A 25,178-nucleotide genomic window follows, 5' to 3' on the forward strand; every position below is an offset into this window, starting at 1 on the left:
AGTACCTTGCCTGCTTCAGTTTTGGGGGTAGCTGAAAATTTTGGGGGTAGTGTGATAAAACAGTAAAAAGTGAAGCAAGAATGTCTATGAAGCCTCCCAGTTATTTGGAATGGAAATACCTGGAAAGGCTGAGTATAAGCAAAATAATTTTTTTTTAATTTTATTTTTAAAGATTTTATTTATTTATTTATTTATTTATTTATTTATTTATTTATTTTTAAAGATTTTTTATTTATTTATTTGACAGAGAGAGATCAAATGTAGACAGAGAGGCAGGCAGAGAGAGAGAGGAGGAAGCAGGCTCCCTGCTGAGCAGAGAGCCCGATGCGGGACTCGATCCCAGGACCCTGAGATCATGACCTGAGCCGAAGGCAGCGGCTTAACCCACTGAGCCACCCAGGCGCCCTTTTTTTTTTATTTGACAGAGAGAGAGAGGGATGACAAGTAGGCAGAGAGGCAGGCAGAGAGACAGAGGGGAAAGCAGGCTCCCTGCTTCCGAGCAGAGAACCTGATGCGGGACTTGATCCCAGGACCCTGAGATCATGACCTGATCTGAAGGCAGAGGCTTAACCCACTGAGCCACTCAGGCGTCCCAAAATAATTTTTTTTTAATCTGTTAATTCCTATTGATTCTTTGTCTAAGGTCCTCATATAGCATGTATATATATATACATATATATGTATATATATATATATTTACACATATATATATATTTTGTAATTATATAGATGTTTCAAAGAGTAGTCTGGAAGTAGGTATTGGATGGGGAGAAAGCTTGGGTAATAGAATTTCAAGTATTTTACTCTAAGACTGTAGGTCGGCCTCTAGAATGTAAAGTCTGGGAGACTGAACACAAGTAGATTAGAAGTAGATTAAGGAGTCTATACTCTTCACGCTCAGCTGGGCATGTTTATTTGTAAAAGAGGTTAAGCCCCAATTCAGTAAAACTTCTGATTTATTTAGGATGACTAAGAATCCACAAAAAGAGGTTTGTAGGGAGAAGAATGTGAACTATTAGCATTTGGTACTCTGCACCGCCTGCTTCCACTTTCTGGAAACCTGTTGCTTCTTATTTCCCTGTGTCTCTTTCTTCTTCTCTGATTTCTTGTTCAGTTTCTATGCAGGGTCTTTCAGCACCCAGATTTAGATTGAGTACTGTAGGCAAGTTCATGGCAGAGGGAGGAGTGGAGAAAAGGAGGAGGAATTGGCTTTTTCCCCAAGGAGATTCCAGAATGTAACTTTGTTATTTGGTTTTGGTGCTTAGGAATTCATGAAGTGCAAGGCCATATTTTAAAGATAACTGCAATGGATTTTGCATTATCTGTTGCTCTATTTGCATGGACCTTCATTTCAGATTATAATTATGGTTCTTTCTTTTTCTTTGTGGAAATACCTAAAATAATCTTGAGGAAGATTCATCTTGCTGTTTTTAACCCACTGAGCCACCCAGGTGCCCCTACTCATCTTGGTTTTTTTAGTGTTTTTTGTTTGATTGTTTTTTTTGTTTTGTTTTTGTTTTTTTTTTTACCAAAGAATGTATTCTGGATGGAAGGTCATCAGGTTGACAGCCCAACTGTATAATGTTGGTCAAATTAATCTTCCATGATTCTCAGCTATGTTACCCATATAATAAGCTAAATGGATAGCTAAGCTTGAAGGTTCCTTTCACTTTGATTCAGTGATCAGGAGGACATTGGGGAACTTTGATAAGGCTATTTTAGTAGAGGGTTTGAAACTGAAGTATACCTTTTCTGAAGAAAGAGGGAGGAGGTAATGGATGTGGATTATGTATTTTGGCAGCTTGACTAGAAAGAGGGGAGAAATAGGACAATAGTTAGAGGATGGAGCAGGATCAAGAGAAATTTTTCAAAATAATACAAGGTTTTTCTGTTTTGAGGGCACGTAGAAAGGCACCAATGAAAAGGGAGCAGTTGAAATATAAAGTGGTAGGATAATGGCCCAAAGGAGATCCTGATGGAGGTTGACAGGTGCTCTAAGGCAGGGCAGGAGGTACCTTGCCTCCTGTGGTGGGAGAGAAAGCTGAAAGCGTAGGTAAAAAGATGGACATTCTGGTGTGGCAGGAAGAGAATTCCTTCCATTTCTTTCTTCATCTTCTCCTTCCCTCCCTCCCTCTCCCTTCTTCTTTCCATCCCTCTTCCTTCCTTCCTTCCTTCCTTCCTTCCTTCCTTCCTTCCTCTCTCCCTTTCTTTCTTTCTTTCTTTAAAGACTTATTTATTTGAGAGAGAGAAAGAGCATGTGCCTATGTGTGAGCAGGTGGGAGGATGGGCAGAGGGAAAGGGAGAGAGAGAGAGAATCCCAAGCAGACCTCCCACTGAGCATGGTGCTTGACAAAGGGCTTGACCTCACAACCCTGAGATCATGACTTGAGCTGACATCAAGAGTCAAGAGTCAAAAGCTCAATGGACTGAGCCCCCTAGGTGCCCTCTTCCATTTCTTCTAGTAGAGGTGAAGAGCGAGGTGTTTGCCAAGAGTTAGAAGGTAAGGATAGGAGAAGGAGCTCAAGAAAGGTGAACTTTTGGAAGCACGTCAAAGTCAATCGGCCCAGTGAGATTGAGCCCAGTGAGAGAGGAGTAACGAGAATACCCTTCTGAAGTTGGATGGTGAAGAAAAAAGTCAGCCTTCTTTGTTCATTTTGTTTTATATCTTTAGAGTTAGGATTTTTGTTCCCCAACAACTCTGGGTGTCAGTTGGTCATTGGTGTACTATAGACAGCTTGCTTTGTTTTCACCTTTTTTTTGACCTGAGACCCTATTTCAGAAAAACCTCCTTTTGAATTAAGTTTTTAAAAGCATTTTGTCATTTGGAGTCTGTAAAAGATAATGTGATTAAGATAAAGTTGATCTTAAATGAATATTCTATTATTAAGTATTGTGTTATAAATTTTATATTTAGTGTATGATTTAGTGTAGCATTATAAATGAAAAGACATTTTGACTTTTCCATTTAATAAGTGATGTATAGTGTGATGAGAAAAAATGAGTATTTTCAAAAATTTTGTTCTCAGTCACTTGTTAGAGGGATTTGTCAAGAAGCTCATATTTGCACTGCTTTTTCCTTGTAGCTCTGAGAAAATGAAGGAACCCATTGTAGTTGCTATTCCACCCATTGATGGAACAGGGAAAGTGTTTGAGATAGAATTAACTCTACGATCGCTGTGTTGCATGTGATTCAAGAGTGCATGTACTGAGCAGTTTGAGGATTACACACATAATTATGATTGTTCTTTTACAAAATGGCTTTATCTGTGTGATTATATATAAACTAGTTATTGAGTATTACATTTTTAAAAATAATTTTTTATTTTTTATTTAACATATAATGTATTATTAGCCCCAGGGGTACAGGTCTGTGAATCGCCAGGTTCAAACAGTCCATAGCACTCACCACAGTATATACCTTCCCCAATGTACATAACTCCACCACCCTCTCCCTAACCCCCTCCCCCTGGCAATCCTCAGTTTGTTTTGTGAGATTAAGAGTGTCTTATGGTTTGTCTCCTTCCTGATCCCATCTTGGTTCATTTATTCTTTTCCTACGCCCCAAACCCAAGTATTATCATTTTTTTTTAAAGATTTTATTTATTTGACAGAGAGAGATCTCAAGTAGGCAGAGAGGCAAGCAGAGAGAGAGAGAGAGAGAGGGGAAGCAGTCTCCCTGCTGAGCAGAAAGCCCGATGGGGGACTTGATCCCAGAACCCTGAGATCATGACCTGAGCCTAAGGCAGAGGCTTAACCCACTGAGCCACCCAGGCGCCCCCCAAGTATGACATTTTTGAAAGTGTTCGTTTTTTTAAAAATACTCTTACATGGTTTACTTTTAAAAAATATTTATTTTAAACATGTCTTTCTTAGAATAGGTTATATATTCACATGGCTCAAATTTTTTTTTTTTTAAATATAAAAGAATACTTCTTGAAAAATTTTTCTTGGCTTATTTCCTCCAATTTGTCTCTTCCACAGGCAACCTGTTAGTTTTTTTTTTTTTTAAGTATCACTGAGTTATTTTAAGAATATACAATCAAATGCATTTTTAACTCACCCCCATTTTCCTACACAAGCAGTAGCACATTACACTGTATGCTTTCTTATTCTTTTTTTTATGTCTGTGTAACATTTCATCATATTGATGTACCATAACTTGTGCCCCCACTGATGGATACTCAGTTTCCAATTATTTTACTGTTTTAAACAATGCTAAAATGAATAACTTTATACATATATTATTTTGCATGTATAACAAGATTGCTTAATTTAGTTTGAATTAATCACATAATGCCCCACTTGTCAGATTTTAAGATGACATACTTTTTGGAATGAATCTAGATTAAAGTGCAGGTTGAAATTTAAGGTTGTGTCAAGGCATCAAAAATAAAGTATAACCTTAGTTTATCACTCAGTGGTTGAAAGTCTAGTATTTTGTCTTATTTAAAAAATATTTTGGGGGGGGTGCACCTGGGTGGCTCAGTGGGTTAAAGCCTCTGCCTTCAGCTCAGGTCATGATCTCAGGGTCCTGGGATCCAGCCCCGCATCAGGCTCTCTGCTCAGCAGGGAGCCTGCTTCCTCCTCTCTCTCTGCCTGCTTCTCTGCCTGCTTGTGATGTCTGTTTGTCATATAAATAAGTAAAATCTTTAAAAAAATATTTTGGGGCTTTCTTTTAAAGTATTATAATAAAAAAAATTTTAAACTGCTATTCATTAAGTACTTTTCTGGTAAATAACACATTATGGAGACAATCTTAATCCCTGTAAATGAAAAGCCAGTATTGATATTTTATTTTCCATATTTCTGCTTTTTTTCCCTGTTGTATTTTAAAGTATTGGAGACTTTTTGTAAGATGTAAGAAATGTGATCAGATAATGCAATATACAACATTGGTAGAAATCATCATAAGTTAAATTTGTAGGATTTAATGTCTGTGTTCTTTATTCACTTATATTTCACTAATTCCTGTGTTTTCTGTTTTTATCCAATGGTCCTTTCAGATATAAAGTAAATGATATATGACTAAACATGGATGTGTTAAAAGCCTTAGGACTATCAGATTCACCAGACTGTTGCCTGTGATCACCTGAATAAGACGCCAGCTGACTAGGTCCTAACCTGACCAGTCTTACATGACTAACTGTTGTACATGCTCTGTGGATAGGTAGGCAGAAGTTCTCAAAGTGTTCTCTTTTAAAGGTTAAGGCAGCTGAATGATTATTTTACATATTGAGTTAAAAAGTAGTACAGAGATAGATGCCATCACCATCTTATTGAACTTGAAGAGTTTATATGTAGTGCTTAAGAAATACTGATACTGGGGAAAGTTAAGGAGGAAAAAGGATATTGGAGGTTGTAATCTCCCATATCTGCATTTGGAAAAGTAACTGTTACTTATTAGAAACTCTCTGGAAGTGCTTTGCATTTATTTGTCACGTACAGTACTTCATGTTAAATGCTTTACGAAGTACCATGGGAAGCCCATGATAAATTATAATTTAATTCTTGTCTGAAAATCCTTACAGCACCCACATCCCAAGGTAGCTCTCTAGAGTCAGTAGGAGAGAGAAGGAACATAACCTTTGGGTCTGGCCCCTAAGCTGTAAACTTAGTGGCATCCTCAGACTGAGAAATTGCCTGGTGTAGTTGTCAGAATAGGTACTTGCGGGTGCCATCCCAGATGCAGTGTCTGAGAGTCAGGAGCCACTTATGATGAGCTAATAGACAAGTCATTTGAAAATTGGTGAGGACATCAGGGATCAGAGGGGCAGAAGTACTGTGAAAATAGTTTGAAGGAAGTGGCCACATCATAGGGTTTGCTACCAAATTGCTGCTTGTGAAGATCCCACCACAAATCTAGTGCTAGATCCATGGTTTCTGTTGTCCTTGAAATGCTAACCTAGACCTGACCCAGAACTGCAGAATTTCAGATTAGAGAGACACTTTAATCTTTTCTAAGAAGCTGAGCTTGCTTCAAGCTTTATTAACTTAGTTCATGATTATCTAAAATAGTCTTAGTCCTGTTTACCATAGGTAATTCTGCTTATGTGAGTCTTGAAAGAGGGAAGCAAATGTCATTTGGGATCCAGGCCCCTAGTGTCAGGTGCCAGCAGGGCAACTACTTGGATATTCCTTAGACAGCTCAAACCCAACGGGCTCATACTCATCATCTTGTCCCGGACCCGATCTCTTGCTTTTATTCTTTCAATAGACAAGGCATTGAGTATCCCAAGGCATGTTCCCTGTCTTTAGGCTTTAGTGCAGTGGGAATTTATTGAAGGGGTTGACACTTTAAAAAGACCGCTGTGTGTAGAATGAGTTGGAATGAGACAAGGCTTGTGGCAGGGAGACTGATGCAAGAGGCTGTTGGGAAATCAGGTGCAATGTTGGTGGCATGAGCTAGAGTGATGGCGGTGGCAATAGGAAGACGTGGTGGCTGGATGGAACACATTTTGGAATTAGAATCAGTGGCGTTGGTGATGGACTGAATGTGGGGGCTGGAGGCTGCATTTTTCAAAGGTGAGTCCCAGGTTTCTGGCTCAAGAACCAGCATCAGCCTGGTGCCATATACTGAGATGATGGAACCTGACACTGGGGGACAGGTCTGGGGTGGAGGGGCAAGAGTTTAGTTTGGGGGATTATTAGGTTTGGAATATCTTTAGATCTTTAGGAAAGTCAGGTATCCCTTGTACATTTCCTTTTGTCAGTGAAGCCATTTCTCTTCACCCTGACCATCATCTAACATTCTTGTCTACTCTTTTTTTCTTTTTTTTCCAAATTTCTTTCAGTCCTCCAAGCTGCTTACACCTTTTTATTGCCTTCAGTGAGTTTGCTTTCCTTCCTCTGTCCGCTTTCCCACACCATTCTTTGCCTGTTTACTCAGGCCTCTGAAGCCCTGCTCGAGTGTCGTCATTCCTGTGAAATATTTGTGCAGCATCTCCAGATGAAATCCCTCCCTTTTCTGCTCTGTTTCTGTGTCCCATGTTCATCCCGGTAATTTGCACACAGGGCACTAAACCTGAATTGCATGCATACGTGTTGGCCTCAGACTCAGCAGGGTATGAACTCCTTGGGTGTTGGGCCTACTATATCTTTTGTCTTTGTATTCCTTTTTTCATAAAAATATTTTATTTATTTATTTATTTATTTGAATTTTTTTTTTTTTTTCTTCAATCCCAAGGTGGTCATGAAACCATTGTAACTTATTTGGGAACATCTGGACTCATTATACTCCCAGATCAGACTCACAGTGCCGGATCCATAGATTAGATAGGCCAAAGTTGCATGTGTGCTTGGAAATAGGGTGAGAATGTTGATTATTTGCTCTGCTGATCTTGGAAAGATATTTGCTAGAATCTGTTAATCTGGTGAATAAAGGCTTTCCAAATGTACAGACAGGCTTTGCACTTTTTTACTTAATGTTCAGGGAACCACCATTTAAATTAACTATGTCCTGGAATCTTAGACGAGAGTTTAAATTTGAATGTAAAAGCGGTTTACAAGAGGGAAGTATTTTGTTGAAGCTTACCAGTGGGTTGATAATCAGGAGACCCATAACATTCAGATGTAGGTCTGCTGTGTGCTTTTTTCAAAATACTAACTATGGTAATCTTTCTTATTTATCTCACATTTGGGAATATACGTTGTTTGTGATTGTTTTTGGTACATTTCCCTGCTCTTCCTCTTAGTGCCAGTTTAAGGAATTGCTAATTGTCCATTCTTGCTGGAAAGTACTGATTTCCATTTGAATATAACAGTCTTTTTGCTAAAACTTTCCTATGGTTGATTTGAGCAAATACAAGAAGGCTTCTGTTTGTGGACTGAATGTTCAGCCAGCCGTGACGTCGTCACTATTATCAATGAAGCTTATTCATCACTTTCCATGCTGGTGCATTGTATGGGGCTTGCGGAGGATCCTGGAGACTTTGAATGGAGAGCTTCTCCTCTGCTTACCTCCATACACTGCTGGTATTAAGCGATTCTGTTCTCTATCTTTTCTAGACCTTGTGGGTAATTAGATCTTTTTGTTTTCCGTTGTTTCCCAATAGTGTCTTGCAGATGGGTAGGCACTGATTGAAAATTTGTTCATTTCTGATAACAAAATGGCAATTAATGCTCTTTGGAGATAGTTTTATGTTTTCTTGCATGTAAACATTTGTCTTATATCCAATGTCATTTTACAAAGACATGAGCAACATTATGTCTTATAAAAGAAAATGAAGTGGCAATTGATGATTTTAGATTAAAAGCTTATTGCTCTTTAGGTAAATTAAACTGTTTAATATTTAATCTTATATACTTGTTGAATAATTAAATTAAATTCACAGGTTAATTGTTGAAATCCACTTGTATAGATATAGCTGTAAAAATGCACAAGGCATTAATTGTCCCTATTCTTGACTAGAATGAAGCAGAAGTTGTTACAAAAACTAAGTCCATTATATCATTTGGGAAGGTCATGTGCCCTGAAATATAGCAGGCACTTTTAAGGAGAGCCTGATAAAACACAATCAGACCACCAGAACATGGATACTGGGCCTGTCCCACGGCCACAGTGAATGTTAAGTGGTATTCTGTGTGTGTTGGTTGTGGCTCACAGGGATATACATATCCATGACTGAACAATATTTGTTTCTGACTACATCTAACAACAGGTTTACTTCTTCCCAAATATTCCATGAAAAATGGTATATGCTTGCCCTGTGTTTGCCATCACTGTTGCTTCATCTCAGGAGTCACTGAGTTTCAGGGAGAAGCAGCTATTCTAAGGAGAAGCTTATCTCTGGATCTCTGCAGAGTTTACCGTGGGTTTGGGAGGGCTACATCTTGCCTGAAGGTTGGGAGCTCCAGAGGAGCTGGTTGACTCACCAGTTTTCATTTGAGGGACTCCCATTGTCCCTAGGGTTATTTCAGGGCATAGTTTCTTCTAGCCAAGAAACCCTCCTACCCTGCCCACACACGCATGCACTTATGCCCCTCGCCTACCTCCTTTTAGAGATTCTCTGAACCCATAGAATTTTCTGGATTGAAAATGAGTCTTAGTTTGATACTTACTGGATATCTCAGGTCTGCTGTGGTTCAGAATGAGCTAGGGGGTTTCAAGAGACCCTAGAATTGCCCTGGGGCTAGTAGTGAAAGGTTTATTCTTATTTCCCTTTTTATCTCTCATGGTATCTAAAAAACTGCTTTATACACAGAATGTGCAAAATAAATGCATTGGCTATAACTCTTTTCTTCTTTTCCCTCTATATGTATAATGTGTGTGTGTGTATGTGTGTGTGTGCATGTGCACGTGTGTTATCAAGGCCCATTGTCATTCTAGAATCTCACATTTCAGTCCACATACCTTCTGTGTCTCTCAGCAGCACACTCATCATATTTGTGTTTATTGAACTTTAACATTTTAATTTTAAAATTTACCATTTCATCCCAATCTCTCTCTTCTCAGTGACCTGCTCATCATCCTTGTGCTTGCTGATCTCCCCCTTATAAAATCAGACCATCTATTGAATTGAGCGAACAGCTATCCAACTACAGATTCTGAGACATACTGGAGAGTAAAGAATATTATACATTCCTGCCTTTGAAACATTTCTGTAAGCCATTCTGTCTTGCCGTTCCCCTTGACATAAATGCAGGTTCTCTTCACTTCCCACCTGGATTATTCCAGTATGTTTGTAACTGGTCTCTGCCCTTCCTTCTGTTGTCTCTTGTTTCACATCTGAGGCCAGAATAACTTGAATGAAAATATAAACACATCCTTCTCTGGATAATGAAGGTGTTCAGTGGTTCCCTCTTATGTTTTATGTAAACAGCCCAAAGCCTAACCTCTAAAGTCATAGAAGTGTCCTGTAGTCTCTTCGTGGCTTAACTTGCTGCACTTTTACTGTTTATTACTATGCCTCAGAGTTGATTTGCCAAACATGCCACCCACTTTTATGACCCCCAAGCTTTTGCAGATACTCTTCCTTTGCCTAGGATGCCTTTTGCTTCTCACTATCTCTGGTTAACCCCCACGTATCCTTTGCATTCTCTGGAGCCACTCCTAAATTTCTTGGGGCATTTCTCTTCATCTGACTCATAGAATAAGTGTAGTATAATACGTAGTACTTGTGTTACATCACTTTATTGCATTGCTTCTCAAACTATTTGTGGACTGATATTTTGTAAAAAAAAATACAAATGAAATAATAGAAAAATGAAATGTAAAAATGACATATAAAACAGAAGTCTTGTTCTTAAACTAATATATCTAAAATTACTGTTAAATGGCTATAAACATTTCTAAATGTTTACTCTCAATTTCTGAACTTGCTGTCTTCTTATAGACCCACAACAAACAACTCATGGGTTGGCACTGGTCTGTTGGCCTCATTGTGAGTAGCACTGCTTTCTAACATTCATCAGTTTTATAGTTTTTGCATATATAGTATTTGCTTTTCTCACAAGGCAGAGACTAGGTCCTATTTATCTTAGTTATCTTGTGTTTTCCTTTGTGCGACTTTTCTTCCTTTGTCTCCTACCCTCCTTCCAACAGGTCTTAAAGTAGTGCAGGACACAGAGTTACTAGGTAGATTTTGGTGAATGAATTAAGTGTAGCATGGTGTGGTGTTGATCTCCTTACCTTATAGTCCCATCTGGTTTGCATTTCACAACTTGGGGAGAGCTCTATATTAGTTTATGTGGACATTACTTGGAACTTCATGATGCCACAGAGAAGTTCTGCTGCAGAAGGGGCTCACACACGGAAGTAGATGCAGTTGTGTTGTAATCTGCCTCAATTTCAGCAGTCTCTAAGAAATCTTGCACAGAGAACATCTCTTTAGTGTTAGCAGAAGTGATGAAAGAGCTCTCTGCACAAGGGGAGGAGTAAACTAGTAACACCACTGAAGCAACCTCTTAGCAAATAGGTGCTTTGAGGAGAACGTTTGCTGCCGGTTATGAATGCAATGCTTTTTTTTTTTAATTTATTTTTTATTTTCAACATAACAGTATTCATTATTTTTGCACCACACCCAGTGCTCCATGCAATCCATGCCCTCTATAATACCCACCACCTGGTACCCCGAACTCCCACCCCCGCCCCTTCAAAACCCTCAGATTGTTTTTCAGAGTCCATAGTCTCTCACAATTCACCTCCCCTTCCAATTTCCCCCAACTCCCTTCTCCTCTCTATCTCCCCATGTCCTCCATGCTATTTGTTTTGCTCCACAAATAAGGGAAACCATATGATAATTGACTGATTCTGCTTGACTGATTTCACTCAGCATAATCTTTTCCAGTCCCATCCATGTTGCTACAAAAGTTGGGTATTCATCCTTTCTGATGGAGGCATAATACTCCATAGTGTATATGGACCACATCTTCCTTATCCATTCATCTGTTGAAGGGCATCTTGGTTCTTTCCACAGTTTGGTGACCGTGGCCATTGCTGCTATAAACCTTGGGGTACAGATGGCCCTTCTTTTCACGACATCTTATCTTTGGGGTAAATACCCAGGAGTGCAATGGCAGGGTCATAGGGAATTTCTATTTTTAATTTCTTGAGGAATCTCCACACTGTTCTCCAAAGAGGCTGCACAACTTGCATTCCCACCAACAGTGTAAGAGGGTTCTCCTTTCTCCACATCCTTTCCAACACATGTTGTTTCCTGTCTTGCTAATTTTGGCCATTCTAACTGGTGTAAGGTGGTATCTCAATGTAGTTTTAATTTGAATCTCCCTGATGGCTAGTGATGATGAACATTTTTTCATGTGTCTGATAGCCATTTGTATGTCTTCATTGGAGAAGTGTCTGTCCATATCCAGCATCCGTTCCTGATTAAAACGCTTCAAAGTATAGGGATAGAGGGAACATTCCTGAACTTCATCAAATCTATCTATGAAAGACCCACAGCAAATATCATCCTCAATGGGAAAAAGCTTGCAGCCTTCCCGTTGACATCAGGAACACGACAAGGATGCCCACTCTCACCACTCTTGTTCAACAGAGTATTAGAAGTCCTAGCAACAGCAATCAGACAACAAAGAGAAATAAAAGGTATCCAAATTGGTAATGAAGAAGTCAAACTCTCTCTCTTTGCAGATGACATGATTCTTTATATGGAAAACCCAAAAGACTCCACCCCCAAACTACTAGAACTCATACAACAATTCTGCAACGTGGCAGGATACAAAGTCAACGTACAGAAATCAGTGGCTTTCTTATACACTAACAATGAAAATACAGAAAGGGAAATTAGAGAATCGATTCCATTTACTATTAGCACCAAGAACCATAAGATACCTGGGAATAAACCTAACCAAGGAGGTAAAGGATCTGTACTCGAGGAACTACAGAACACTCATGAAAGAAATTGAAGAAGACACAAAAAGATAGAAGACCATTCCATGCTCTTGGATCGGAAGAATAAACATTGTTAAAATGTCTATACTGCCGAGAGCAATCTATACTTTTAATGCTATTCCGATCAAAATTCCACCGGTATTCTTCAAAGAGCTGGAGCAAATAATCCAAAAATTTGTATGGAATCAGAGGAGACCCCGAATCGCTAAGGAAATGTTGACAAACAAAAATAAAATGGGGGGCATCACGTTACCTGATATCAAGCTTTACTACAAAGCTGTGATCACCAAGACAGCATGGTACTGGCATAAAAACAGACACAGACCAGTGGAACAGAGTAGAGAGCCCAGATATGGACCCTCAACTCTATGGTCAAATAATCTTCGACAAAACAGGAAAAAATATACAGTGGAAAAAAGACAGTCTCTTCAATAAATGGTGCTGGGAAAACTGGGCAGCTATATGTAGAAGAATGAAACTCGACCGTTCTCGTACACCATCACAAAGATAAACTCAAAATGGATAAAAGACCTCAACGTGAGACAGGAATCCATCAGAATCCTAGAGGAGAACATAGGCAGTAATCTCTTCGATATCAGCCACAGCAACTTCTTTCAAGATATGTCTCCAAAGGCAAAGGAAACAAAAGCAAAGATGAACTTTTGGGACTTCATCAAGATCAAAAGCTTCTGCACAGCAAAGGAAACAGTCAAGAAAACAAAGAGGCAACCCACGGAATGGGAGAAGATATTTGCAAATGACAGTACAGACAAAAGGTTGATATCCAGGATTATAATGAACTCCTCAAACACAACACACACAAAACAGACAATCATATCAAAAAATGGGCAGAAGAATGCAATGCTTTTAATTTTCCTGGTCTTACTGACATAGCACGTGTCAGCCTTTCTGTCCTCCCCTCCTTGAGGAGATCCAGTCCTCATGTCTCCCCGTCATTCTGACTCACAGTTTATTCGTCAGGCTGTCTTTAGAATCTGCTCTTTTGAAGTTGTGTTCATCCAGTTTCAGAAGCCTGGAGCCTACCCTCTTGTCCTGCCCCCTAGTTTTCTGCTGTGATGGAAAGAACTGGAAACCTGAATTCCAGCCCAGGCTTTGCTGCTGACCACATGACTCCGGACAAGTCATACTCCTTTTAAAACTTGGGTCCGCCTTTGAAAACCCAGATTAGATTATTTCTAGGGTTTTCTTGTTTTTACTCTTCCCTTTGGTCATGGGGGTCGATGTTTGCTTGTCTTGCTTTTAGTCTTTTAACTCTGACTAGTGACCCTTATATATTATATATACACAGTGCCAGCAGTTGCTTTATTATATTGACGTTCTCTTTGCTCCCCCTCTCCCACCAGGATACTGTAACCTCCTCCAAGACATCTTACTCATCTTTGTTTTAGCTGCTTTTGGCCCAGGGTCTCAATTCCTGCCCTGTTAATGTTGGGTGACATGTTAAGGTGAACTCTGGCTTTTGTTTTTGCTTCTGAGCTTTGTTTAGCAATCTGCCTACCAGGTGAGAAACCTTGCATTGGTTGCATATTTGATACCTAATTACAGAGCTGTTTGAAGTTGTTAATGTCATAAAGCCATTAGAGTAATGGAGATCAGTCACATGGATGTGTGAAACAGATGACAGTTGTGGTTATTCATTCATCGTGCTCCTCAGAAGTTCTCATTGATTATTAGCTTGATGAAGGAAGGGTCTGACTTGGTATTCCTGTGTCTGGCCATGTTGGCCTCTGGCAGTGGGGAGAAAGATGTGAATTCTCAGCCCACATTCTGTCCAGCCTAGCAGGGCAACCTGCCAAGAGTCTCAAGTCACATGCCCGTTTGAGTTGCTGTTACATTTTTTCTTCCTTGTCTTTTTCAAGGCTCTTGTTGTTGGGATCTCTGCCTGGTGTCCCTGGATTGTAGCTTTTTTCCTTCTCCCTGTGGTGAGCTACAAACATTGTTTAGTAGCAGTTGCCATCTTTCCTGGGGCTGCGTTACCTCTGCTGGGGAGGCCAAGCATATTTTGTGACACCAGACTATCAGGCAGGTCTTACAGAAGTGGGGGCATTAGACTTGTTCTAGCCTTGGCTTGGAGCCGGAACTTACATATTGAGCCCACGCTCCTCAGTACCCACAGACTGCCTCAGAATGTCCCCAACCTGCGGTGTGTGGTGTGTGTGTGGGTGGGTACAGTGTGAGAGGCAGCTCCTCCTCACCCATCTGCTGAAGGAATGATCTATGAAATAATACTCACATTTAGCTTTTCTTGTCAGGCGTTCCATTGTGCATTCTGTTTGTGGAGTTGAGCCTCTAGCCTCTGTAATAACTTCCAGATACCAATGTACAGGCATCATGAGGAAGATTAGTGCTTTGAGTTGTATTTGTAATGGTGGCAATGGATTAGAGCTGAACCTCTACACATTTTCCTAGTCTGTGTGTTTGTGAGGTTCACAAGAATTAGAAGTTTAGTGGATGGATATCTCGTAGAACGAAACTAATTAGTACTTAAGTTTATTGAACCACTGACCTTAATGTTCCTTAACGCAGTGTTCTAAGGAACAGCCACGGTCTGAGAATGACTCCATTACCCAGAGTCCCCTGCTCTGCTGGGAAAGGTGCAAGGAAGAGAAAACTGTGAGAGAGAGAAGGAGGTGGAGGAGAACTTAGGAAATTTCCTCTTTTTTCACTTTTTGTATTTTCTTTCCATTGAATTCACTCTCTCTTATGGGAGGAGCACTACTGAGTAGACACAAAACCTGTATTTCAGTATTGACCCCTCTGGTTTTGAGCTGTTCAACTTGGGAGACTTGATTATATTCTCTTCTAGTACAAACAGGATACATCCTCTACTCAACTTACATGGCAGTTTTAAACATTTAATATCATGTGGAAGTGTATGTGGCGAGGTGCACTCTTGACCTGGGGGAGACTTTAGTAGAGGCTCCTTTCCATTCCTGGTAAATTGAGCATACAAAATATTCCTTACTATGAATCTCTCACTTGCACTCTGTTGAAAACTGGGATAAAATGTTACAAAGAGCGTCAAGTAGAAATCAAGTCATTTAGTGAAAAAAATTTAGCTCAGAGAGCATTTCTTGTGTATTTCTCCTCCACTGTGTGTGGAGGTGTATCCAGCTTCCTGGAGCTCCTGGTAGTCTGATGGGTCACACAGGTATGCAGGCCTGCACTCAGTGGGGTGTGTTGGGGTGTGGAGTGGTGGCTGCTTTGCTGTGCAAACACAGAGGGGGAAGCAAGAGGAGGAGGAGGGATGGGAGAGAGGGAAGAGCTCCTGAGGGAATGGATTTTTGAACTGTGGCTTCTTGAAGAAGGAAAGGACATTCCAGGCAGAGAGGACTTGCATGAAGAAAGGCAAGAACGTGTCAGGTGGCACAGGGAGTGCTCCTGGGTTTTCAGGTTTGCTGAGTTGTAGCAGCTGGGCGACATGCTGGTGGTGGAAGGGGCAACTCACGGGAGGACTGTGTCCTGCTGAGAAACTTGTTTATCCCTTAGCGGGGAGTGAGGTCTATTCACCCCAAGGCTCTATTCTAGGGTGGAGCATAAGCACATTTGCATTTTCCAAGTGTCCTCTGGTGGTTCTGTACAAAATGTATCCCAGGAGACAAGATGAGTCAGGGGCAGATATGCTGAGAGGCTGGTGCAGGGATTTCAGAGGACAGATGATGAAGGCCAGAACAGAAAGAGCAAATGGCAGGAAGGATAAAGAGGAGGCCACCAACTGAGAGCAGTTTAGGAGGTAAAATTCCTTTAGTCCTCTAGGATGACAAAAATAATCCTGGGTGAATCTCTAGGTTCTTGTCTTGGATGCACTGGAATGGAGAATAAAAGAAGGAGATCCAGTTTGGGACAAATTGAATTTGTTCTGCTGGAGGAATGTGACCAAGGGGAAGAAAACGAGCAAGCAAGTCAGCATATGAGTCTAGGGTTTAAAGGAGGTCAGAGCCAGAGATGTAGGTTTTCACATTAATCTTAATTGATAATAGTAATGCAGGGTTAGGGTCAGGGTAAAAAAAAAAGTCAAATAGTCCTTTTGTCCTTGCATTGTGACTGAGGGACAGACATAATATAACACAAATGAAGCTGTCATTAAAAATGTCTGGTAGATCTCCCACCCACTTCAATCTCAATTCTCTCCTAAATAGAGATAGAATATTGTTATCTCCCTTCTCTCTCTCAATTCCCCTAGTGCATTTTGGTTTGAAATGCTGCTTTGAAATTAAATAAGATTGGATTTTGAAGGGTCTTACATTTTAATGTGATACTTTAATAACTCTGAGCTGCATTTTAATGTAGCTCAGCGTCTCTTCTGATGCCTCTGGGAGGGCTTCAAAGTAATTTATTATTATTATTGGTGGTGGCATTGTTATTTTATCATTAGCTCTCAGACAAAAGAGTAGAGAAAATTATTAGAAAAATCTGGATGTATTCCCTGGGCTATAAGAGGGATAACTGTAAATATCTCAGCCACAGTGACGTTTTGTCTTTTCACTTGGTGCACCTGCCTTCTCTCTCCCAGAGGTTCTGCAGTTTTAGATCAGAATCAAGGTGTTACTGAGTGACACTATTCAGATAAAGTTGTTGAAACTCAGATTTTTTTAGATAATCTTCCACACCATCACCTTTCCCTGTTCCCATTCCCTTACCTTTTCTCAGCAAGGAGGACAGACGTCATCTTATTTCAGAGGATCTTAGGAAACCACATTCTTGGATATTCTCATTCTGTTCCTTTGTAGTCTGTGCACATTTTCCTTAAATATTCTCATGTCAATATTGAGCTTTATGGTTATCTGTCCCTTCCTATCCTCTTCCATTTGAATATACATAGAAAATCAGTGATTCTTTTCTGGCTTCCTTGAAACTGTAAATTTGTCTGTTTTTTGTTTTTTGTTTGTTTTCCCTCCTATCTATTAAGGTAAAAAATATTCTAGGTCCAATCACTATGCTCCCCAAAATATACCTGCTAGACCCCTATATTGCTCTAGCCACGTGACCAATCACCTTTTCCATAAATAATTTTTGTACTGGGAAGTTTGCTGTCTTATACTAGGGCTCATTTAATTATCAAAAGTTCTCCTTTATGTAACAGGATGATACTGTGATACATTAACGAATGTGTTTTCTGTTCCTGGTATTTCCTGCTGCCCTCTGATAGTCTTATTTTTTCTGGTTATCAGGGGAAGAAAGAGACACCTCATCAGAATGCAGGGAAGAGGCAAGTGCGTAGTTTTCAAATTTCAGGAATTACAAAGTCTTGGTATATTTACAGAACTAAATTTGGAAAAGTTAAGAAAAAAGACTTTGTAGATTAGTTGAGGAAGGAGAGTCATCAGGGGGGTTGAGGGAGCGTAGGTGTTGGCATTATGCTTGAAAGAAAGCTTTAGGAGGGTTTGATGAGTCCTAGAGCAAAGCAGACTGCTTCCTCAGACTTCAGCGCAGAAAGGCAAGGCTCAGGTTTCTGCCTTTCTTTTAAACAGTGGTCAACAAGCGCATGAAGTTTAGTCACAGAAAAATGAAAAAGAACAAAGTTAAGTGTGCTTGGGTGGCTCAGCTCATTAAGTGTCCAACTCTTGGTTTCCGCTCAGGTCATAATCTCAGGGTCCTGAGATTGAGCCCCACATCAGACGCTGCACTCAGTACAGAGTCCGCTTGTTCCTTTGCTCCTCCCCTGCCTGTGTCTTCTTTCTGTCTCTAAAGTAAGTAAATAAAATATTAAAAAAAAAAAAAGAACAAGGTTACGTTCCTTGCCCATGTGATTTGTAGAATGAAGTCATATTCACTGTCTCTGTACAGTATTGAATGCAGTAGAGGATTGCTTGGTCTGGAAGCCAGCTTGATGTGGGTTTCAGTCCCGGCTCTGCCGAACAGCCTAGCCAGGCTTCTTAATCTCTCGGGGTCTGTTTCTCTCATGTTATTAATACCCGCCCATGGGAGTGCTTCCATGCTTAGATGGGGATGTGTGTCCGGGGGATCTAGCCCCCTGCCTGGATGCTCATAAGCTCTCAGAAACAACCCCCTTCACTCAGTCCTACCTTTTGTTTGGTTTTCTCAAGACTTATAGAATATATCTGAATACTTCTTTCATGTGATAGCCCTACAGGTATTGGAAGGCCAATATCCTAAACAAGGCCAAGCTCTGTGTCTTCCGTATCTGAGAAGCAGTATCTCCTAGTGTATTGTGGAGCACGTGGCTGAATCCCAGCTAGGTCCCTTACTAGCCTGGGTAGCTTACTTAACTTGTTTGGACCTAGATTTCCTCCTTTGTGAAGTGGGGCACTAATAACTACCTTAGTGGTTGACTGTAGATGCAAATGAAGTTAGTGTATGTAAAGACTTGCAGCTGTGTGGTAGTTCCTTAAGTATGGAGTAAGCACCTGGTCAGACAGAGACAATGCTGCTTGTTCACCTAGTTCTGTTTTATTTTCCTCTTGGAGCCAGACCAAAGGTGCATTTTCCTGCATTTGTTGCAGTTAGTCTGGGACATGCATGTGTTCTAACCGGTAGATTTCAGTGAGGGTGACAGAGTGTGGGTAGTGGAGACCCACATATTGAGATGAGGGAATCACAAGGTGGTACGAGACTCGGTTCCTGAGTCACCGTTTGGAAGAGAGCTACTGGATCCATCAAGGAGGCTGTGTGAGCACAAAAGAGATGTATAAAGCTGCTGAGGTTTCAGAGTCGATGTGCTATGGAGGCGTAATCTAGCCTGAGTGGATTAGTACAGTATGGCTATTGTTATCATTATTATTTATTAGATGAACACCAATGGGAAGACACTGTTGAGTAGTCAGTTTTAGTAGAGGCCCTTTTAATGAGGATATTAAGAAGGAGAGAAGAGGGGATTTTATTAAGGAAACAAACAGGGTTAGGATTAACTTTTCTTTTTGAAAGAGGGTTCATGTAAATTCATGTCTAGGTGACACAATTCTTAACCTTTCTTTTTCTTGCCCTGTATCCTAAAAAAGAAATTTATTTGTTTTAAATCTTCTCAAATCTTGTTGAACTTCAAGCAGGTGTGTATTCTGGAATGGTAATTAATAATTTTATTAGTGACTGAATTACATGGAGGCAGAGGATAAAACCTGGGCCATCCGTAAACAGGGTAAAGTGATCCTTGAGGTGAAGCCGGCAGAGTGACAAAGAGTGCTAGCCATTCTTCTGGTCTCTGCTTCCTGGGCACACCACACAAAATGGTAAATGGATTTGGTTTTTGGAACAAGTTTTCAGGTATCTTTAAACACTTACCTCGAGAAAATAGTGCTTCTGAAAATGTTTTCCGTACTGTTTCTCTCTTTTCAGTTATTAATTTTTCAGGTATTTCTCAGATTGTCATTATGAGGAAGGGCAAAGAAATTCTAAAGTGTAAGAAAATTAGTATAAGTATAGTCAAGTATTAAGGTGACTTTGAGATCTAAGCAGAACAGCTTAGTGAAAAAAAAAATTGATCCATGGCATTATTGGATCAGTGGTCACATATCACATATGTTCACTTCATGTTACACTAATGCCTACTTTTGAGAAAATAAGACCATGCAAACAAATGTTTCCCAAATTTTTTTTAAACAACAACAAAAAAAATTGTATAGTGCTGCATTGGAGTGGCAGATAAAATTCAGTGCTATTTTTTTCTACAAGGAGTAGTATTTTCTGATCCTGACATTGGAGTGTTATATTATGTGGGGAAGAAAGCATAGACCCTCCTACAATTTGCAGTTTTCAGAGATCTCCTGGTCCACTGTGGAGTGCCATGGCAGTAGGAGCGTTCATACACACCAATAATCTGGATGGAACTGATCTTAGAAATGAAGTGACAGGTTTATCTCTTTGGGGAGTGGGGGTGGCCTAGATCCAGTTTTCAGAATATCCTCTAGCTTCAGGCAGAAAGGAAAAGTTTGATTTTATCTCTTGTTTTATTAGAGTTAGAACTTGTGCTCTTTCTTCTTGTACACAGTTTCTGTCATGGCACAGAGGCTTTCTTGTAGCCCCCCAACCAGAGCAACTATGGTAGATGCTCCTCCCAGAGCCCTGGTAGTCCAGTGATGATGGTGATTTCTGGGGTGACTTAGGGATTTCGTGTGTACAAGATCCTGACAGTACCAGTAATAGCATGAGGGGTTTGAAAGGATAACCAGATATGAACCAATTATTACCATTAGCCACAAGACTGAAGTTGAGAAAAACTTACTTTGAAGGGTAAGACATTGACTTTTTGTTGCTAGGCCCAAACTACAGACACTCCCGCCCCATCTCTATTTGGAAGAATCCATCTTTGATTTGAGATTATGGAGCAGGTTCATGGAGGTGAACCCTCCTGGCATTAACAAGCATTCCACATCCTGAAAGGGGCTTGTATTACATAAACTGTGACAAAAACTTTCTATTTGTTCAGCAGGGGTACAAATTTATCTCTGTTATATATAGTAACAGAAACCAACATGAAGTGAACAAATTTTGTTTTTAAGGAAAGCTACTATTGGAGAAAATAGAAAAGTGGGATAACGTTCTTTAAAACATAGATTTGGCTTTGTGAACAAAATAATTTTTTTTTTCATGGCAAACTTCCTTCAATAAGAGGAGAGAGAGGAGCATTTCTTCTCTGTCACATTTAATCTGTAGCCATCTGCTGCTGTATCTCATTATGTTCTTCATGTAATTAGAGCAATTAGGATGAAGCTTGCACTATATATTGGTCTTGGAATGAGGGTTGAGCTATTTGCAGGCTTATTTTGAAAGACTGGAGATTAATGGCCTAATCTTTTAGGTAAACTGATGGAAACTGAAAAGTGTTTAAGCTGGTAAAAGAATAAGGGCAATTTTTTCTCTTATCTGTGATGTTGCCTTCTAATCACCATGGTAACTAGGTATCTCGACAAGTACATTTTTAATAAGGTTAACTCAAAAGATGATAGAAAAGAAAGATTGTAGAAGAAAGAGAAGAGATGGACCATGTGGTGTGGAAGTCGTGGTGAAAAGCTCCCTGCAGGATTTCGATCCTGAGCCGGATGGAAGGAGGGGTGGAGAAAAGGAGCAAGGAGAATGAAGAGAGACAGCCTTAATCAGAGATGCGCAAAACTCTCTTAGGGAGAGCCAGTCACATGAATGTGGTCTGAACACTGAAGAAGGGCAAAGGGAGTAGGTGCCATAACCATAATGGGAAGGGATCCTTTGGGTACGACGCCGGTGCCACTCCACACACCCACCTGGCATTAACGAGCACTCCACATCCTGAAAGGGGCTTCTTGTAAGGGCTGACCGTGCTTCCTTCCTGCTCTGCCTCCTACTCTGCCTTCTTTGTCTTCATTACAATTGCCAATGCATTAGTAATCATTAATAATAATTAATAATAATATTGTTAACATGTTGCCAGTAACTCAATTATTGCATTATTTTTCCCACTGATCTTTCTTGTCATTATTTACTCCCTTTCAACCTTCCTTTGGCCACCAAATACATTTTTATGAAGTATCATTTCATCTTTGTTTCTTTTTTATTCACGTGCTTTTAGTAAAGGCTCTGTATTGCCCACAATGCCAGACTTCTTATCCTGCCATTCAGGGTCCCCCAAAGGGAGCCTGACCGATGTTACCACTCTTAGCTCTTCTGTTTGCACCTGTTCCCGGCTAGTCTCCTGTCTTCCCTCAATCAAAGTATTTCATGTTCTGTCTCTTCTGTTGCTTCTCTGCACATGCCATTGCTATTGTCTGAAAACCCCCTTGTTTCTCTAAGTCCTAAATCCTTTAAGGTCTAACTCAGTCCCTCACTATCCTAATGATTTTCTACCACTGTTGTCTCTTACATTTACAGTCACTAGTCCTCACAGTGCTCAGAATGGTTGTGAGTAGTTCAGTGGATGCAGAAAAGCTGGTAGTGATTGAACCACAGGCCTGGAGGAGTGGAAGAGATTTTAGAGATCAAGATGACCCATCTTGTTTTGAATTTCAAATAGTTGTAGCAATGGGTCTTGGGGCGCTCACACAGACAAGTCAGCTTAAAGAAATGAGTTGAGTCTTTATTTTGTTTCTTTTTGAAATCTGCGTTCAGAGTCCTGGTATTACTGAATTCTACCATGCTCAGGCAATTGATAGAGAAAGCCATTTTCTCCACTTTCGAAGGGATTTATCCTGGATGCATTGAATGTGTTTAGCTTCTGGGTCTGTGCCCAGTGCTGTATGCATGGAACAGTTAATTCTAGGGGCTGTCCATGCTCTACTCTATTTAGACTTGGACTCATTTATGTGTGCCAGGCCACTGCTGAGCTTGGCACATGCTGGTGGCCAGGAGAGGCCCACTTGCCTCTGTGCATATGACAAGTGCAGCTCCTGCTGGGTAGGGCATATGCTTGGGTGAGAGATCCTGCCTGAGAGAGTATCAGAGAGAACAAAACCCTGGGAATGAGGGACTGAAAGGGAGGGTAAGAACAGAAAGAAAAGGAGGTATTGACAATAGAGGGAATAGGCATGCACCTTCTTGAAGGAGACAGCTAGAGAGAGCAAGGTTGTGATGTCTTTCACAGTGTAATGCATCTTTACCTAGTTCTTAGCATCACCTGGAGGCTGCTGACTTCAATCTTTAATTAATTAATTTATGGCATGACTTATGCCTTATCCCAACTCTGCTTGAAGAAGGTGTTAATTCTTTATTAAAGGTGTCCATATTTTAGTTCTCCAGGGGTTACTGAACTCCTTAATTTGCTTGTAGTTTATAACACTGAGACCCTGGTCTATGTAACTGCAACTGTTCCATTTGTCCTTGAATTATAGCCCCCCAAGCATTCAGTGATAGCTTTTTATAAATTCTATAGTGCCATCTTCCTGGAATGAGTAAGATACAACCGTCCAGCCTGACATCCGTATTTAATGTTTTAGGCACACGGATTCTGTTGCTTCAAAACCCCAGGTTTACAAGGTGTCAGGATTTGCACAGACTATGCAATCTACCCATTCAGCACTATCTGATCTAAAATATGTAAACTTTCTTGCCTTCATGGAGCTTCTGTTTTATAGCAGGGAGAGACAGACAATCAACACTGAGCATGATAAATACAATGTGTAGTATGTTAGGAGGTGATAAGTACACTGGGAACCAGAAAACCTGAGAATAGTGAGAGAGTGACTTACAAATATGTGAATGGGACTATAGTTTAATATTTTCCATTTGAATACATATAAGCCTCATATTTAAACTAATGTAATTTGAAGAGATTGTGCCTTTTCATAGATTTAGATTATAGGATCATGAGGAGTCAGGCATTTAGATTTTGGTTTCTAGATCTTAGAGGAGTGATTGGCCATTTAGTCCTGGCCATTAATCCTGGCCATTTGGGGCTGGAGACAAGGATAGGAATGAACTGAAAAATCTCCGGTCTAAATCAAAATTTAGTGAGAAGAAGCTCCAAAGGAAAGAAAACACTGAATTCCCTCTTTCTGTTCTCATGGACTTGGGATTTCTCCCTAAAGATAGAAATGCGATATGGTCCATATACACTATGGAGTATTATGCCTCCATCAGAAAGGATGAATACCCAACTTTTGTAGCAACTTGGACGGGACTGGAGGAGATTATGCTGAGTGAAATAAGTCAAGCAGAGAGAGTCAGTTATCATATGGTTTCACTTATTTGTGGAGCATAACAAATAGCATGGAGGACAAGGGGAGTTAGAGAGGAGAAGGGAGTTGGGGGAAATTGGAAGGGGAGGTGAACCATGAGAGACTATGGACTCTGAAAAACAATCTGAGGGGTTTGAAGCGGTGGGGGGTGGGAGGTCAGGGTACCAGGTGGTGGATATTCTAGAGAGCACGGATTGCGTGGAGCACTGGATGTGGTGCAAAAACAAAGAATACTGCTATGATGAAAATAAAAAAAATATTTTGTTATTTGAAAAAAAAAGATAGAAATGCATCTTGTTCTAGCATTTGTCTTCAGTGTATAACAAGCATAATTTGAGTTTTAGGTGGCTTTGACAAAATATCTTATTGAAGAGATTTAAATGTTATTTGGGGAACACGTTATTTTATATATGCCATTCTTCATGCGTTTTATTTATACACTAAATGCTCACTTGCCAGGGATGGCCTAAAAGAGTGGTGAGTGGAGAAAGGGTAGGTTTCCTTCATCTCCTCACTATCCTTTCACATCTTTTATTTCACTTTATTTATTTATTTATTTATTTCTTCTAGTCGCTCCTTTTTAGGATAATCAGTGTTACTGATATGAAGAAATGTATCTCAGAATTAAGATCAAACAACAGGGCCTGACATAATTCTGGATTTTTGATGTTCTGTTTTTCATGTGCACACATAAACCTTAAATGTTTTCCTTTGGGTATTTATTACTGAATTTTCACTCCCTGAAGTCTGTTAATCTGACTGACAGCGACCTAATAATTTGTAATGCGAGTATCTCTCTCTGCTCACCACTCTCTGCTCCTATCGACACAGCATGCCCTAAGTGCCTGTAGTATCCTTCAGTCTTTCCAGTGCTTTTTGCCCTTTAGCACAGTGAGTGACTCCTCCTCACATGTCTTCCGGTTATCACTGGGGCACAAAGTTAGTTAGTGAGGGAGCAGGAGGTGCATCTGTTTGTTCCAAGCCCCGCCGAGCAGCCTTGGGCTTTGGACGCCTGTGTACAGCTGGACCCAGCACTTGCTGGTGTCAGCATTACCGCTGCTGTTCTGCTTCCGCAGCCTGAGTGCTGCGGAGACACCGTGGCATTGTGCTCTGTCTGTTTCTCAAAGAATACGCAGCCTCGGTACCTGTTTGTACAAAAGACGGGACCATTTAGTAGAGAAGTGTGAATGGAAGGGTGTATTTTAGTC

The 25,178-nt window shown here is 40.3% G+C and overlaps 1 protein-coding gene across 2 annotated transcripts in view; it reads left to right on the forward strand.

The window, feature by feature from the left end:
* Nucleotides 1-25,178, forward strand: part of IGSF11 (immunoglobulin superfamily member 11) — a 136,503-nt gene that overhangs the window by 31,757 nt on the left and 79,568 nt on the right. The window contains exon 1 of one of the 2 annotated variants that reach the window (XM_032348038.1): nt 7,767-7,971. The exons of the other annotated variant lie outside the window; for it this stretch is intronic. Within the exon in view, the coding sequence (XP_032203929.1) occupies nt 7,782-7,971 (190 nt within the window). The 5' untranslated portion in view covers nt 7,767-7,781. Of the gene's footprint in view, nt 1-7,766; nt 7,972-25,178 lie in introns of those variants that run through there. 2 annotated transcript variants of the gene reach the window in all.

Source organism: Mustela erminea, chromosome 1, assembly GCF_009829155.1.
Source record: "Mustela erminea isolate mMusErm1 chromosome 1, mMusErm1.Pri, whole genome shotgun sequence".
NCBI classification, from domain to species: Eukaryota; Metazoa; Chordata; class Mammalia; order Carnivora; family Mustelidae; genus Mustela; species Mustela erminea.